At 37.9% G+C, this 17,588-nt stretch overlaps 1 protein-coding gene across 3 annotated transcripts in view; it reads right to left on the bottom strand.

Annotated features, from left to right (window-relative positions):
* YEATS4 (YEATS domain containing 4) overlaps positions 1–17,588 on the bottom strand; it is a 66,668-nt gene that overhangs the window by 44,139 nt on the left and 4,941 nt on the right. For 2 of the 3 annotated variants that reach the window (XM_086712824.1, XM_086712825.1), the window contains exons 5-6: positions 12,975–13,067; positions 12,799–12,886 (exon numbers count right to left, since the gene is read on the bottom strand). In XM_086712824.1, the coding sequence (XP_086568950.1) occupies positions 12,799–12,886; positions 12,975–13,067 (181 nt within the window). Of the gene's footprint in view, positions 1–738; positions 1,402–12,798; positions 12,887–12,974; positions 13,068–17,588 lie in introns of those variants that run through there. The other variant, XM_025926807.2, reaches the window with a different exon arrangement.

Raw genomic sequence — 17,588 nt, forward strand, 5'->3', positions numbered from 1 at the left:
ACCCTATACTGTGGGCATTGGGTAGGAAGCAGGGGAAAGATGAATGATGTCTGGCACAATTAGAAGTACCACCTCCAACCCCATAGGGCCTCTGGTGAAAATTTTAAGACTATAGAGACCTTTGCAAAATCTCCATAATGCTTATAAATTCCACAACTTAAAAATAGAGCAACAAAGTAAAAAGTAAGGCAGATAAATACAAAGTATCTAAAAATGCTAAAGTGGGTAAATACAGAAAATACAGAATCCTTGCATTAGGCATAGACATGGTTGCTATTTTTAAGAGCTCTGTAACTAATGTTAATGTTATATGTTTTCCAAGATACTTTCCTACCTACTATTGTCCCTAGGGTGCCTACACAGATCAGCTGACATGGCCTAAGTACTACTGAATGTTCAAATTACATGCGTCCAAAACTAGAGGGTTTGCCATGTGGATCTGAACAGGACAGGCTAAGGAGAAGTGGAGAAATTAGGGGTCATATGTGAAGCTGATGCATAGCTGCTTCCTATGTATCTTTGGAAAATGTAGGAGGGATGAAATATTTTTCTATGTGAAAATGAATGACACTGTGGTAGTTAGGCAGAGTAATACTTAAAATATGATCTTTGCCATCTCCATGCAAAAATGAGTGCCAATAAGAGATGTGTGATCACAGTACTATGGAGATACATTATTGTAGGAAGAGAGTTACAGGTGCTTCATCAAAGAGGAAGAAACACATCAAGAGGCAGACACAAGATCTGTAAACTACATTTATTGAGTACTTACTGGGCAGTGGGCACAACAGATACAAAAGAGTTATTAGGATGGGGACAGGTAAGAACTTAAAAAATTAAATATACATGTTAATTTACCACTAATTCTACCAGGAAAGTACAAAATTTTTACAACTTACACTTTATAATGAAATTGTGATGCTTGTCAAAAGGATAAGCTATACATACAAAGCGAAAAAATTTTTTAAATTGTGCTTAACATCATTAGAATTACCCTAAAATGGGTTGATAAAATGCCTATTCAGCATTCATTCTCATTACACACATATATTTCACTTCCTTAAACACTGCTTGAAAAGTACAAATACTTTGACTTAATTGCTGAGAAATCTGTGGTCAACAACTACATGTGCCGTTTCTCTAAGAAACATCATGGCATGTGCGGTCCATTTCTCCTTTAAAGTCCATCTTATTTTCAGCTTAGCTTACTATCAAGTTCTCTTAGAACTGTTTATATCTCTTTTGTCTGATCATCTTCTTCAAGTTTCCTGATTTCATTTTTTAAACAATTTATAGTTTCACGACTTGCCTTTAATCTCTCCTTAAGCTCTGCGATTTCAAAGCTTGTTTTTTTTTTTGCAGCTTCTAATTTTTCTCTGGTTTTCACTTCAAGTTCTGCAACTAAGGAAAACATTTTTATCGAACTATTTCATTTTTCTCAGATGTCTAAGGTATGTTATAGAGTAATAAATATGGCATTTCCTTAGGTCAATTTCCATGATAAAAAATATAAACAACTTAAGATATATTACATTAAACATAAGGAGGTGGGTAGAAAGTCTGAACTCTCAAGAGAGAAGCTAAGACATTTTCTACAACTAAGACTGAAATTTGGCCACTCACAGTTTAAAATTTACAATTAAGATGTTAAGACATAATGTCCTTGTTTTCCTTTCCATACACAAATTTGGAAATAAGGGGGCATACAATCCAAGAGACATCCAACTAATAAGAAGAGCTAACTAAATACAGTGTTCTGAGGGCACCTGGGTGGCTTAGTCGGTTAAGTGCCTGGCTCCTGATTTCTGCTCAGGTCATGATCTCACAGTCCTGAGATGGAGCCCTACATAGGGCCCTAAGCTCAACGTGGAGGCTGCTTAAGATTCTCCCTCTCCCTCTGCCTCTCCCCCACTTGTGCACAGGATCTCTCTCTCAAAAAATAAAAATAAATGTTAAAAAATTAAAAGCAAATAAAGAGGGGTGCCTAGGTGGATCAGTCCACTAAGTTTCCAATTCTTGGTTTCATCTCAGGACATGATCTCATGGTTCCTGAGACTGAGTTCTGTGTTGGGCTCTGTGCTGGCAGCGTGGAGTCTGCTTGGGAGTTTCTCTCTGCCCCTGTACCCCCTCTTGCGTGCGAGCTCTCTCTCTCTCTCTCAAAATAAACATTTAAGAATAAATAAACAGGGGCACCTGGTGGCTCAGTCAGTTAAGCGTCCTACTTTGGCTCAGATCATGATCTTCTGGTTTGTGAGTTTGAGCCTCACATCGGGTTCTCTGCTGTCAGCACAGAGACTGCTTCAGATCCTCTGTCCCCCTCACTCTCTGTCCTTCCCTCACTGGTTCTCTCTCTCTCAAAATAAATAAACTTAAAAAAAAAAAAAACACACATACATACATACAGTGTTCTTAATGTACAGGTGAAACATATAAACAAAATCACACTGGTAAAACAAACCTTTATTTTTTTTCTCAAAAAAGACAGCAATAATTCTTAGGTCTAAATTCCAGCTGTACCATTTATTAGCTGTGCCACTCTTAAGTTATTTATTATTTTTATGCTCTTTTCCTCACTATATTAGGATGTATATTATAATAAGACTATAACAAATACCTCATATTAAAAAAATATTTTAAGTGTAGTTTTTTAAAAGTTTATTTATTTATTTATTTAGAAAGTGTGTACTCGCATGCCAGTGGGGGAGGGCAGACAGACAGGGGGAGAGAGAATCCCAAGCAGGCTCTGTGCTGATAGCCCAGAGCCTGACACAGGGCTCAATCTCATGAACTACTTGCCAGATCATGACCAGGGCCCAAAATCGAAGAGTCAGACACTTAACTGACTGAGCCACCTAGACACCCTTAACTTCTAGTTTTAATTGCTTCATTTATTTTGCGACCTAGTTCTTTCTCCCAAACTTGTCTTCGTGGTTTTACAGAAATTCTGGTAGATAATGTGCTCTTAGTTGAGCTTTTCTATTTTCTTGGTGCTTGTGGAATGACTCCTACTGGTATTAATGACCAGCTAGTCAAAGAGGACCTAGCATCTTATGAAGTAGGGTAAGCAGAGCTGTGAACTTCCATTTTTAGTTGATATGTAAACTTTATTTAAACATTTTAAATGAATTAATGTATATAAAGTATCTGGAATACTGCCAGGTACATAAAAAGCCATCCTAACTACCAATATGACAAAGAAACACTAAATGATATCTAAAACATTCTAGCTGACTACATAACAAATTACTAAAGAAAATATCATTACTGTAAAATAGAATACACCTATTTATTATTTTTAATGTTTATTTAATTTTGAAAGAGAGAGAGACAGAACACGAGTGGGGGAGGGGCAGAGAGGGAGACACAGAATCCGAAGCAGGCTCCAGGCTCTGAGCTGTCAGCAGAGCCCAATATGTGGCTCGAATCCATGAAGAGACCATGACCTGAGCTGAAGTTAGCCGCTTCACTGACAGTCACCCAGGTGAATACATCCATTTAAATATTCCATTTGGGTAGTGTAGTAGTATGCTTTACAAAGAAAAATGCCTACTTTCATCCAACATTTCCATCTTGTGGGCATTTCAGGTAATTGCTGCTGATGGCTATTAAAGCGTAGCTGTACTTTTGATAAGATATCACTGACTGGAAGCAGCACGGTTTGGAAAACCAGGGCAAAAAAGCCCTGTGAAATCAGAAAGACTTCGGTTTGAATATAACCTTGGCCCCTTATTGGTTAAATGCTGATATCACGTAAGTCTCCCTCAATCTGTTTTCTATTTGGTACAGTTAAAACTGTATTTCTCAGAGGATTTCTGAAAATTAAGTAATAAATGTAAATCACCTAGCATATTAAAAGCATGCAGTAATATTTCTTTATTTTACTCCTGGCTGGGGACTTTCTTTTTGTGATACATTTTGTAATACACATAAAATTTTATATTGGCAAAACAATCCTTACTTTCTTTGTGATTTCTTTCATTGCTTTTATTTTTAAAATTGATTTTGAAAATAGTAGTACCTACACATGATACAAAATAAAAAGGCTGGGGGGCGCCTGGGTGGCGCAGTCGGTTAAGCGTCCAACTTCAGCCAGGTCACAATCTTGCGGTCCGTGAGTTCGAGCCCTGCGTCAGGCTCTGGGCTGATGGCTCGGAGCCTGGAGCCTGCTTCCGATTCTGTGTCTCCCTCTCTCTCTGCCCCTCCCCCGTTCATGCTCTGTCTCTCTGTCTCAGAAATAAATAAATGTTAAAAAAAAAAAAAATTCAAAATAAAAAGGCTGAAAAATGTAGATGATGAAAAAAGGTCTCCTTTCACTCCCTCCCACACCAATCCCACACTGATTATTCCCGGAGAAAATCAGTTGTAGGTTTCTTTGGTATATTTCCAGAAATAATTTGTTCATAGACAAGCACACACCTAAGTGATTTCTTCTCCTCACTCCCAAACAAGTAGTATCAGACTATATATGCACTGCTCTGCACCTTGCTGTTTCACTTAATATTACATCTGAAAGCCTATTCTATATCTTAGAGCTGTCTTATTCTCTTAAAGGCTGTAGACGACCTCACTAAATGGACATACATAATTTATCTGTCCCCTTTGATATGCAGGGTATTTCCATTTTTTCTTTTACAATGGTAAAATGTATGCTGTGCATAATCATTTCAGTATACTTGTGATATAACCAGTACACCTGCAGGATAAATTCCTGTTAAGTATCATTGTTGGGGCAAAGGATACACATACTTGTAACTTTGAAGGAATGCCAAGTGACTCTTTTCTATTAATTTATGGGGCGCCTGGGTGGCTCAGTTGAGAGTCCGACTTTGGCTCAAGTCATGATCTCACAGTTCGTGAGTTCGAGCCTTGCATCAGACTCTGTGCTGACAGCCTGGAGCCTGCTTCAGATTCTGTGTCTCTGTCTCTGTCCTTCCCCCACTCACACTCTGTCTGTCTCAAAACCAAATAAACATTTAAAAAAAAAGGTTCTATCAATTTACAATCCCACTAGCATTGTATGTCTGTTTCCCTACTGTTTCAACTTTTTGGTCTCAGTTACTCTGAAAGGTTAAAAATGGTATTTCAGAGTAATTTTAATTTGTATTTCTCTTTTACCACTAAGGCTGACCACTAATCTCCCTCTTCCTTTTTATGAATTATGTTTTACCTTTGCTAATATTTCTATCACATTACTGGCCTTTTTAAAAAATTGAGGTATAACTGACATGTTAGTATCAGGTGTAGAACATAATGATTTCACATTTGTATATGCCGCAAAATGATCATCACAGTAAATCTGGTTAACATCTGTCACCATAGTTACAAAAATTTTCTTTCCTGTGATAACTTTTAAGATCTCTTAGCAACTTTCAAATATGCAATACAATATTGCTAACTACAGTTTCCGTGCTGTACATTACATCCCCATGACTTTATTTTGTAACTGGAAGTTTGTGCCTTTTCACCCATGCATCCATTTCACCAACCTCCTACTCTTGACTCCAACAACCACCAATTCATTCTCCACATCTATGAGCTTAGTTTTTGTTTTTTAATTCCATATATGAGATCATTTGGCATTTGTCTTTCTCTAACTTATTTCACTTAGCATAATGTCCTCAAGGTCCTTCCATGTTGTCACAAAAATGGCAAGATTTCCTTTTTTTTTTTTTTACAGTTGAATAATATTCCACTGTATATATATTCCGCTGTGTATACGTTTGCTTTATCTACTCATTCATCAATAGACACTTCGGTTGTTTATTGTAAACAATATCTTGGCTACTGTAAATAATGCTGCAAAGAACATGGGGCTGTTTCTGTTTTTGTCATATAAATATCCAGACGTGGAATTGTTGGATCATATAATAGCTCTATTTTTAATTTTTTGATGAATTTCCATACTGTTTTCTGGAGTGGCTGCACCAATTTACATTCCCACCAACAGTGCATTGGGGTTCCCTTTTCTCCACGTCCTCACCAACACTTGTTATTTCTTGTCTTTTTGATTCTAGCCATTCTAGCAGATGTGAGGTGGTATCTTATCGTAATTTTAAGTTGCATTTCCCTGATGAGTGATATTGAGCACCTTTTCATGTGCCTGTTGGCCATCTGTGTGTCTTCTTTGGAAAACTATTCAGATCTTCTGCTCATTTTCAAATTGGATTGTTTGCTTTTTTTTGCTATCAAGTTGCAGGAGTTCTTTATGTTTTTGGATATGAACCCCTTATCAGATACATCATTTGTAAATACCTTCTCCCATTCATTATGTTGCCTTTTCATTTTGTTAATGCTTCCCTTTGCTGTGCAGAAGCTTTTTAGTTATTGGCCTTTCTTACTGATGTGCAGGAGTCTGTTATACTTTAAAGAAACTAGTCATTTGTGATATGAATACAGTATTTTTCATGGCTTGTCTGTCTTTAGACTTAGAGTGTTTTACTATGCAAAAATTTTTCTCTCCTTGCTCCCTCTCTCTCCACATCAATTATAAAATGTATACTGAGTGAAAGGCACTTTGTTAGATGCTGAGGTAGAGGAAGAAAATAGACCAGAAAGAAAAATGAATTACAGTGTCATAGGGAGCTATGAGAGCAGACTGGATTCATACCAACATGAAAGGTGTGTGTGTGTGTGTGTGTGTGTGTGTGTGTGTGTGTGTGTGTGTGTGTGTGTGTGTGTGTGTGTGTGTGTATGTATGTATGTATCAAGGAAGGCTTCTTGGCAGCAGTAAAATCTGAACTGAGTTTTAAAGAATGAGAAAGGAATCAGATGGAAGAAGCGGACACTGCAGGCCCTGGAAACAGCACATATAGATTTGGGAAGCAATAAGAAGTCCTGCACAAACGGCAACAGATAGTTTTAAATGTAGTCAGGAAGACCTGATCCGACTCCTTTGTCAAAAGGACAGCATTCACTGTAATATAGATTCCTGTTGTTTGGCTTAGTCATTACACTTTATTTTTTGACAAATCTTAAGACTGCAAAGGGCATGATATATTTGGAAGAAGACCTGGGCTAATTAACAATGAGATCATAAAGGAAAAAATTCAAAAACTGCTTTTAGCTTGTTTCAGTTTTCTGCTTCCTATATATTAAATGATCATATAAAAAAATGTTTGTTTTGGGGCACCAGGTGGCTCAGTCAGTTAAACGTCCAACTCTTGGTTTCAGCTCAGGTAATGATCTCACAGTTTATGAATTCGAGCCCCACATTGGGCTCTGTGCTGACAGTGCAGAGCCTGCTTGGCATTCTCTCTCTCTCTCTCTCTCTCTCTCTCTTCTCTCTCTCTCTCTCTGTCCCTCCTCTGCTCGCACACTCTCTCTCAAAACAAAGAAATAAAACAATTTTTAAAAACTTATTTTAAATTTCCAAATTAAGCCTCAATTTGGAGGAAATCAATCCAAAGAGGAATTATTTTTGCCAAGTCATATAACTTACTAGTTAGTAGAAGCACAAACTATGAGGCTTTTACACAGAGACAGAACAGTTTATCAAACAGAAAAGAAAGACAGCATGGACGCAGGTTAAATCCTGGCTTCACTGGGTGATTTGGGACAAGTCATCAAGTCTCTCTATGATCTAGGGCCTTAACTCACAAAATGGGGCTAATAGTACCTTCCTCCTAGGGTTGTTAGAGGTATTCAAGAAGTTCAGAAATGTAAAGCACTTATCTAGTACACAGTAAGCTCTTATCATGTGCGCACTATCGTTTTAATGATTCCTTATAGAAGTGATTAATAGCCAGATCACTGTACTTAAGCAATTTTCTATAAATTTATTGATGTAAATAGGTTCATACACTTTTAATATGCAGGGCGTCTGGGTGGCTCAGTAAGTTGAGGGTCCGACTTTGGCTCAGGTCATGATCTCACAGTTCGTGAGTTCGAACCTTGCATCGGGGTCTATGCTGACAGCTCAGAGCCTGCAGCCTGCTTCAGATTCTGTGTCCCCCCTTCTCTCTGTCCCTTCCCCACTCACGCTCTCTCTCTGCCTCTCAAAAATAAAGAAATGTGATAAAAAGAAAATTATAAACTTTTAATATGCTACATAACATGCAACCTCTACTCTGAGTATTACTCTATCTAAATATACTGCTAAGTTTTTTGAGCCTAAGTTGTGAAGACTGCCTAGGATGAAGTTCAGGCTCCACCACTAACTAGCCGTGTAAACTTGGGCAAGTTTCTTAAACTCCCTGTGCCTCCCTCTTCCAAGTGGATTACCTAAAAAGTTATTGTAGATTTAAATGAGTTTATACATTTACAGATTTAGATGAGTAAAAACAGTAAGCGTTTAATAGCTCTGATTATTTTATTATAACCAAATATTGGGTGTTATGCCCTCAAATTGGTAAAAGTGTACATATCTTTTTTATGTCTTTGATTAAGATTCCAAAATTGCTTTCCTAAAAAGGCTAAACAATTCATGAGAATGCAAGGTTCACCAAATCCTTAACATGTACTACTATTAAAGATTCCTTTTGCTAATTTGATACAAATATGGCAACCCACTAATGTTTGGCTTGCATTTTTAAAATTACTAGCAGGGCCAATATTTTCCCACTCTATTCTCTAGCCATCTCTTCTTTCATCTGTCTGCCCATGGCTTTTGTCTATTTGTCAACTGAAGTTCAAAAATTTTTTCTACGTTATCGAGTTCAGGGTTTTAAAGCTATGAATCCCTTGCCATATTTTCCACAAATTTATTTTTTTCGTCCTTCTGAAATGTAGAAGTTAAATATATTTTACAAAGCCAAGTCTGCCTTTCTTTTCATGTAATTTCTTCTAATGTGATTTCTTCTCATACCACAAATTTAGCAAGTCTTTCTAACCAGGACAGAAAGTCACTTCTCTAATTTTTTAAATGACAGGTTGCTTGACTTAAAAAAAAAAAAAAATTTACTACATTTAATTAAACTGGAATTTGTTTTGTAAATGCTATGAACAATGATCTAAATTAAGTTTTCCTTCCAAAAGCTTAACAGTTGTGCCAATATCATTTATGGAATTAGATACTATTAAGAAAATAAACTGAATACAAAACATGTAATTTACTGATTAAAAACTTCCCAAGGTTATACAACTCCATACCATAAGCTTTAACACATCAAAGTCCTTTTTATAAAACACGTTATCAGTACTACCTACTCTACACACCTGAATTAATATTAGTTTGTTGAAAATACAAAAATGTGGGCACTTGGGTCATTATTTTTTTAGTTTATTTATTTTGAGAGAGAGTGAGTTGGGGAGAGGCAGAGAGACAGGGAGGGAGAGACAGAGGGAGAGAGAGAGAATCCCAAGAAGGCTCCATGCTGTCAGTGCAGAGCCCATTGTGGGGCTCGAACCCACGAACTGCGAGACCATGACCTAAGCCCAAATCAAGAGTCAGGCACTCAACTAACTGAGCCACCCAGGTGCCCCTGTGGGCATTTGAATTTTAAAAGAGAAGTTTACTCTTATGAATTGGGCACATTTCCATAGTATAGGAGAAAGATCTATAATGAAGAGGAAATGACTAATACAAAATAGCCTATCAGTAGTGCTTTTTACCTTCTAAAAGTGATCATATACATATGTTCTATGTTTATAACAAAGTAGTCCAGGTAAATGTTCTTGCAGATGTAAAAAATAAAGCATAAAATTTTTTAAATCAGTGTGATTTAAAATTTTCAGTGACTACCGAGTTGCAAAATTGTAATTAGTATTCAGCTCTTGTAACTCCTAGTCACAGGTTTCATGAAAATACAAACAAAACACCATTACAACCATTAGCAGTTAAACCACAACCCCCTTCTCTCCTGCATTCTCATCCCCCACTCCCTCTTTTATTGCGTTCACCTCTTGTGGCCTACAATATACTGGCTTATTTCCCCCCTGATATTGCACCCCCTCCCCACCTCTTGACCCCATATCCTGCTTCTGCTACCACTTCCAAGGCTACTACTTCCCTTTATAGCCAAGCTCCAAGACAGTTGCCCCCAGCGCCTGTCTCCATCTCCATTTCTCTCATTCTCTTTTGATCCATTTCAGTTGATCTTCTGTCCTTACCATTCTCCTTCCATTGCTCCTCCTAAGGTCATCAAGAACTTCTACTAGCCCGTTTCTCGGCTCTTATCTTACTTGATCTATCAGCATTGGACCACTATCAGTATCGGTTCTAGCAGTATTGGACAGAGCTAATGACTGTTTCCTGATACACTGTCTTCACCTGACTTTACATTATATGCACCTTGTTTTTCTCCATACTCACTGCTATTTCTTAATTTCATTTTCTGGTCATCTCCTTAATCTCTAAATGTTGGTGCCCATGGCTCAGTCCTTAGACCTCTTTTTTTATCTTTACTCACTCCTTTGATGATACTAGTTGGTCTTAAAATTTATAAATCCATCCATATACTAACTTCCAAATGTGTATCTTTAGCTTAGACCTCTCCTTAAATACTAGACTTGTGGGTGCAATTCCCTTACCAGCATTTCCACTTTGATGTCTTACAGGCATCCCACATTCAACATGTCCACAACAGCACTTCTAATCTTTCTGCCAAAGCCTGCCCCTCCCAGACTTCCCACCTCTATGAAAAGCAACGATGGTTTTTTTTTGGCTCCTTGGGCCCAAAACCTTAAGAGTTATTCTGTCTACTTCTCTCACATCTTATTCTTAAAACCATCAAAAAATCCTATTGTATCTATCTTCAAAATAAATCAAAACCTGACACCCTCTCAGCACTTCCACTGCTATTACTCTGGTACCACCTACCACTCTATCATATCTGGAATACTGGAACAGCCTCCTAACTATTCTCTCTGCCACTATACTTTTTGCTTTATGTGTGTTTTCAACACAGCAGCCAGGGTGATTGATCTTTTAAAATGTTTTATAATGTCACTTCTGTTAAAAAACCCACAAACAACTTCACATTTCCTTCTGTTTAATTAATACTGTAAAGTACTTGCGGCTACCCTCAAGTCCCTAAATGACTTGGTCCCTTATTAACTTTTCTGGTCTCACCTCCCCCTTCTTGTCCCTTTATTCACTCTACTCCAATCACACTGGCCTACTCAGATATGCCAGGCATGCTCTTACCTTAGGGTTTTTGCCCTTCTTGCTCCCCTGACACTTAACATTCTTCCCTCAGATAAGAATGGTTCACTTCTGGGACACCTGGGTGGCTCAGTCAGTTAAGTGTCCAACTTCGGCTCAGGTCACGACCTCATGGTTCGTGGGTTGAAGCCCTGTGTAAGGCTCTGTGCTAACCTCTCTGAGCCTGGAGCCTGCTTCGGATTCTGTGTCTCCCTCTCTCTCTCTGCCCCTCCCCTGCTTGCTCTCTGTCTCTCTCTTGGAAAAAAAAAAAAAAAAAAAAATCATTAAAAAAAAAAAAGAATGGTTCACTTCCTTACTCCTTTAGGTATCTGTTCAAATGCCACAAACTCAGGGAGCATTCTCTGACCAGATATTTAAAACTTCAACTATCTCTTCCTACCAAAGGTGTTCCCTCCCCTACTTTATTTTTATCCATATCACCTAATCACTATCTTACGCTTTATTGTTCTATTTATTTAATATCTGCCTTTCTTTTACTAGAATGTAAGCTTCATGAGAGCAAGGATTTTGTCTGGTTTGGATACTGCTCTATCTTCAGAACCGAAGACAATGCCTGGCATATAACTGGGGCTCAAAATATACTAGAAGCAAATGAATGGAAGATCAAAGGAACAACTGAATGAATGGTGACATAGATGTTAACACAAGGATGGCAAATAGGTTTCACGTTGAGTGCCAAGTGCAAATGCTTGGCAGTAGTTGCACTAAGCGATGTGTAAGGGATTCTAAGGCCATGTTAACTTAGAGGGAAAATACAACATGACTGATTATCAGTATGTCATTCTAGTACCTACCACCACAGCATTAATTCAGATTAATAGGGCTTGATCTCACAAACCATGAGACCATGACCTGAGCCAAAATCAAGATTTGGAGACTCAACCAACTGAGCTACCCAGGCACCCCATAGTATACTTTATTACATGTAATAAAATACATATAAGTATACAAAATATGTGTGGACTGTTTACCAATAAAGCTTCCTGTCAACAGCAGGCTATTGGTAGTTAAGTGTTTGGTAAGTGAAAAGTTGTACACAGATTTCTGACCGTTGGGAGGTGGGGATGGGAGGGTGGTTGGCAACCCTAACCCCCGCGTTGTTCAAGAGTCAACTCTAATTGTGTTCTGCAAGGTTCTTCACACAGATTTTATTAGCAAAGACTAATAAACGGGAAATGACTGAGTAACAGATTAAGCAAAATTAGTGAAAAGCAATGCTTAAAAGTAATTAGAGAATAAAAGACAGTATTTCAAAGAATGTGAGAGGCTGTTTTTTACCCTTCTGAAAGTAAGCCTACTTTGGAAACAATTTTTTGTTTTGTTTTGTTTTTTGAGAAAGAGAGAGAGTGCACAAGCAGGGGAGGGGGCAGAGGGAGAGAGAGGGAGAACCTCAAGCAGGCTCCATACTCAGTGTGGAGCCCGATGCAGGGTTCTATCCCACAACCCAGGAATCATGACCTGAGCTGAAATCAAGAGTCGAATGCTCAACCAACTGAGCTACCCAGGCACCCTTACTCTGAGAACAATTTAAAACATCCTTCTTAGATAGATGTTCTATAGTAATACATTTTTTTTAACTCCTAAAAATTTTACCTTTATATATCATTAGAAAAAAATTTAATACTTACTAATCATAATCTTTTTACCATTATAGAACACATTATTTTTCAGAATAATTATGAACTCATGGCACTTACATTCTGTTTCATGCTTATAGGCTCCTAACGTTAGCTGGCGAGATGTTGTTAATAATTGTTGCATCATTGCTGTTGGGTCTTGAAATATCTAACGGGATAGAATGAAAAAAGACCAATAACTTCAAAGTTCTACAACTTAAAATGCTTTTAAAATTCTCATTATAAAATCCTCTTACCATTTCATCATAGAACTCTGAAACCACTGTCTTTTTTCCCAGCATTGCATTGGTGTCTGACTGAAACAGCTTTAATAAATGATAGAGGGTCACCTGTGAAATAAAAATAGATGTCACACCTGTGCAATGATTTTCATCAACGTGAGACATCATGATTTCTGTAACTGAATTAGAGACTGGAATTAGCTAACATGTCAAATTCAGGATCGTATCTCAACTACAACTTACTGTGTGGCAAATCACTCAAACTCTGTATCTTATTTTCCTATTAGGTATCATTATCCATCCACATCGACTAAACATGAATGCTTTGAAGAAAGTATGGATGTTACAAAGCGTCTCTACAAAATGACTACTTAGAAAAACGATATAAAATACAGCTATAGAAATTAAACTGGAAAATCATTAAGATATGAATTCTTTTATTTACACAGGTAAAACTAGATCAATTTTGACAGCTATTCTGTGAAGATTAAAGTCTACAAATTTACAGGGAGAGGGAAGATTTTATACTTTCAAAATAAATAACCAATACTAAAATGCTCAGTGAATGCAAAATATTTCTTTGGTGATCTATTATTACATAAATAACATAATAAATAAAAGTCAATGATAATTTACTTCTGTAGGAGCAACAGGTCTTCAAAATACCTAAGAACAGGTATAATAGGACATCAAAGGAAAAGCTTTGCAGCATAATGTGTGATTACTTGAACAAAATAAAACCTAGGTAGCAAAACAGCAGAATTGATGTTATAGAAACCAATTCAGAGGCCTCAAAGAATTTTCTAAAAGGTTAGCTAAAATCATTATAACATGTATGATATACCATACTTAATTTTTTTTTTTTTTTTTCCATTTGAGAGAGAGAGAGAGCATGACAGCAGGGGAGAGGAGCAGAAGTGAGGAGGGAGAGATAAAATCTCAAGCAGACTCCACACTCAGTGTGGAGTCCAATGCGAGGCTCAGTCCCACGACCCTGGGACAAAATCAAGAGTCAAATTCAACTGACTAAGCCAGCCAGGGGCCCCTATATACACCATATTTAAAGCAGATAATTTAACAATTTCTGGAGTAGACAGAAGGGAGAGGAGACTACGTGAGTGGATTAACCAGAACAGAAAAACTCACAACATGAAAACTTACGGCAGAAAACAGCAGCAGAGGTCAGAGCCAGCACTCCCAGTGGAACCCCAGGGAGGCTCCAAGCCCAAAGTCGGCAGCTATAGAAATCAAGAATGCTGTGTGGTGGCAAGGCCTGTTACCCTTCCCTTCTCCCATCACTCAAAGACAAGAGAACATATCCTCCTGTGAAACTTACAATTTTTCACCCAAACAATCAAATATGAAGCAAAAATAAAGATATTTTCAGGCAGCAATGGTTCAAAGGTTCATTACTCAGGCATCCTTTCTGAAATAATTCCTCCAGCAAAACAAAAAAAGAAGCCTGGAATGATGAAGAAAAAGAACCATCTGTCATCACATGAGGAGGTGACAGTATTACCTAAAATTGAAAAATCAGGAGCACCTGGGTGGCTCAGTCAGTTAAGTGTCCAACTCTTGATTCAGCTCAGGTGGTGATCTCCCAGTTTGTGAGATCGAGCCCTGCATCAGGCTCCACTGACAACATGGGGCCTACTTGGGATTCTCTCTCCCTCTCTCTGCCCTTCCCCCACTCACCTGCACATGCTCTCTCTCAAAATAAAACAAAAAAATAAAATTGAAAAATCAAACAGATTGAAATATAGGAGATGCATGGAGTAATTTCTAGAGAACTGAAAAGAATCACTGTGGTTCTTCTTGGGAAGGGGCCAGAGAAGGGAGAAAGAAAATGTTATGAGTTAAATTGTGACCCTGCCAAAAGATATGCTGAAGTCCTAACCCTTAGTACTAGTAAATGTGACCTTACTTGGAAATAGGGTCTTTGCAGGTGTAATTAAGATAGAGTGGTTAGGCTCTAATCCAGTATGACTGGTGTCCTCGTAAGAAGAGAAGACACACAGAGACAAGGAGAGATAGGGGCCAGGTGACAATGGAGGCACAGATTAGAGTTATACTGCCAAAACCAAGAAACACCTGGGGCTACCTGGAACTAGAAGAGGTAAGAAAGGATCCTCCTTCTCTTGAGGTTTTGGAGAGAGCATGGCCAACACCTTGATTTTGGACTTCTAGCCTCCAGAACCGTGAGAATAAACATCTGCTGTTTTCGGCCACTCAGTTTGTAGTCCTTACATTTTTTTTTTTAATGTTTTATTTATTTTTGAGACAGAGCATGAGTAGGGGAGAGGCAGAGAGAGAGGGAGACACAGAATCCGAAGCAGCCTCCAGGCTCCGAGCTGTCAGCACGGAGACCGATGCAGGGCTCAAACTCACAAACCGTGAGATCATGACCTGAGCCAAAGTCGGATGCCCAACTGACTGAGCCACCCAGGCGCCCCAGTTTGTGGTCCTTTATTATGGCAATCCTAAGAAACTGATACAGGAGACTTGTATTTTTTTAGAGTATTTTTTAAAACCGTGTGCACATTTTACTCTTATAATTTAAGAGAAATTTTAAAACTGCATCATAAAACTGTCCTTCCTTAAATTTATTATTCAGATTCCCAAAAGCATTCATGCAGATATAGGCAACGAAAAACATCAAGATAAATGTCTCTAATTTTGAAGGATGTTTGAAGATTCTTAGAGCAATGGAAATGCCTATACTAGCTATGAAGATAATTCTAGGAATAAAAACCCAACTTTAGCATTCTGCTTTTAGGAATAACCATTCCTTTTATAATGGCTTAATCTATTAATAGGTTATTGGGTAACAGGAATTAGTCACAAGTTACTTAGGTCTTTCTTCTATATTTTAAATAAACCTTCATGACTTATTTTAAAGAGCCAACAATTAAAAAAGTATAAAGGCTTCATTGTACTAAAAGAAAATGATGGGCACCTAGTTGGCTCAGTCGGTTAAGCATCCGACTTCAGCTTGGGTGATGATCTCACAGTTTGTGAGTTCGAGACCCACGTTGGGCTCTGTGCTGACAGCTCAGAGCCTGGAGCCTGCTTCAGATTCTGTGTCTTCCTCTTTCTCTGTCCTTCCCCCACTCATGCTCGGTCTCTCAAAAATAAATAAACATTAAAAAAACAAAAGATGACAATAGTTTTTGGATAATAAAATTCAGGCCTATGTAGATCTATATGGAAATTTATTCAATAAGTTCATCACTGCAGAAGTGTCATAACCACTCTTTCCAAGACTGGACTTTGAATGTTGTCTCATACTGAAGTTATATGATACCATCATTTCTTTCAGAGATGTATTTTCCAATTGAGAGTGGTGGGTGAAGACAGTTGAAGAACAGACAAGGCAGCACATTCTCAAAGTAAAAATGAATTCAAAGCAATCTTACAAAGTTAAAAAGAGTTTCTGCTATAGTAGCATTACTGATTTCTTCTCCTCTCTCAATATCTGCTGCATTTCTGTGCTCTATTCTCCCTAATAGACTATTTTCATTAAGGACAAGAACAGTATCTCATCTTTGTATCCGACCCCTAGAACAATATCTTGACAAATAATGGATATTTAATAATTTCTTGCCAAGTAGAATATAATGTCTTTTGAAAGTATTCTATTCTAAGAAGGACAAAAGAATGATAGGAGATCTGGAAACCTTATCACATGGAAAGTATTTAAATAAGCTATAGATGTTATTCAGGAGAAAAGAAAACCAATGTATGAACAGTTATCAGTAAAAAGTTCAAGGAAGCTTACCATAAACTGGAGCTTTCTTACATTTAGAACTACCTAGATCTGAATAGGATGTTTCACTTAATGACAAAAGTCAAGAGTCTGTCTACTGGAGACAACAAGCCCAAACAAGACTCTCATTTGAAAGACTGCCTAAAGAAATTCCTACGCAGGAAGAGTATGGCCTATATTATGGGTCCTAAATCTTACTGTGCACCAAGATCACCTGGGTACTGGCCCCCTCTCCAAACCTACTAAATCAGACTTTCCAGGGGATGGGGCCTAGGAGTCCAAATTTTTAACAAACAACTCCAGTATCTCTGGTGCAGTCCATTAGGAACTAATTCTCTGAACTACAGGCCCAGATCATAGCTCCTTTAGAAGCACATACACTTCTAAAAATGTAATCTGATAATTAAAGTGTAAATGTTTGGTGCTAAAGGAATGCACTGAATCTAACAAGATGAAAATTAACGGTGATGACCTGAAACTAGAGTTAAGCACCAGTCATGCATATGTGGAATGAGGGAGCCATAACTGAGTTGTGACCCTATAGGTTTACAAACAAAACAAGCTGAGTGGACTTAGTCCAAAAAAAAAAAAAAAAGGGGGTCATGGAAAGAATGTGAAGTTTGAGTGCATATAACTTGGGTTCAAAAACTAGCTCTGCCACAGTAACTGTGCGTTTGAGCAATATGGCTTGATTTCTGAACCTCAGTATCCTCATCTCTAAAATGACGGTATCACCAACCTCACAAAATTGCTGAGGAATCAAAGTGAAAGCTTTGAGGGACATTTTACATTATCAAGCAACAATGTGATAAGAAGAGATCATGGGGCGCCTGGGTGGCGCAGTCGGTTAAGCGTCCGACTTC

Source organism: Puma concolor, chromosome B4 (assembly GCF_028749965.1).
Source record: "Puma concolor isolate L17-30 chromosome B4, mPumCon1.1.hap2, whole genome shotgun sequence".
In the NCBI taxonomy this organism is placed as follows: domain Eukaryota; kingdom Metazoa; phylum Chordata; class Mammalia; order Carnivora; family Felidae; genus Puma; species Puma concolor.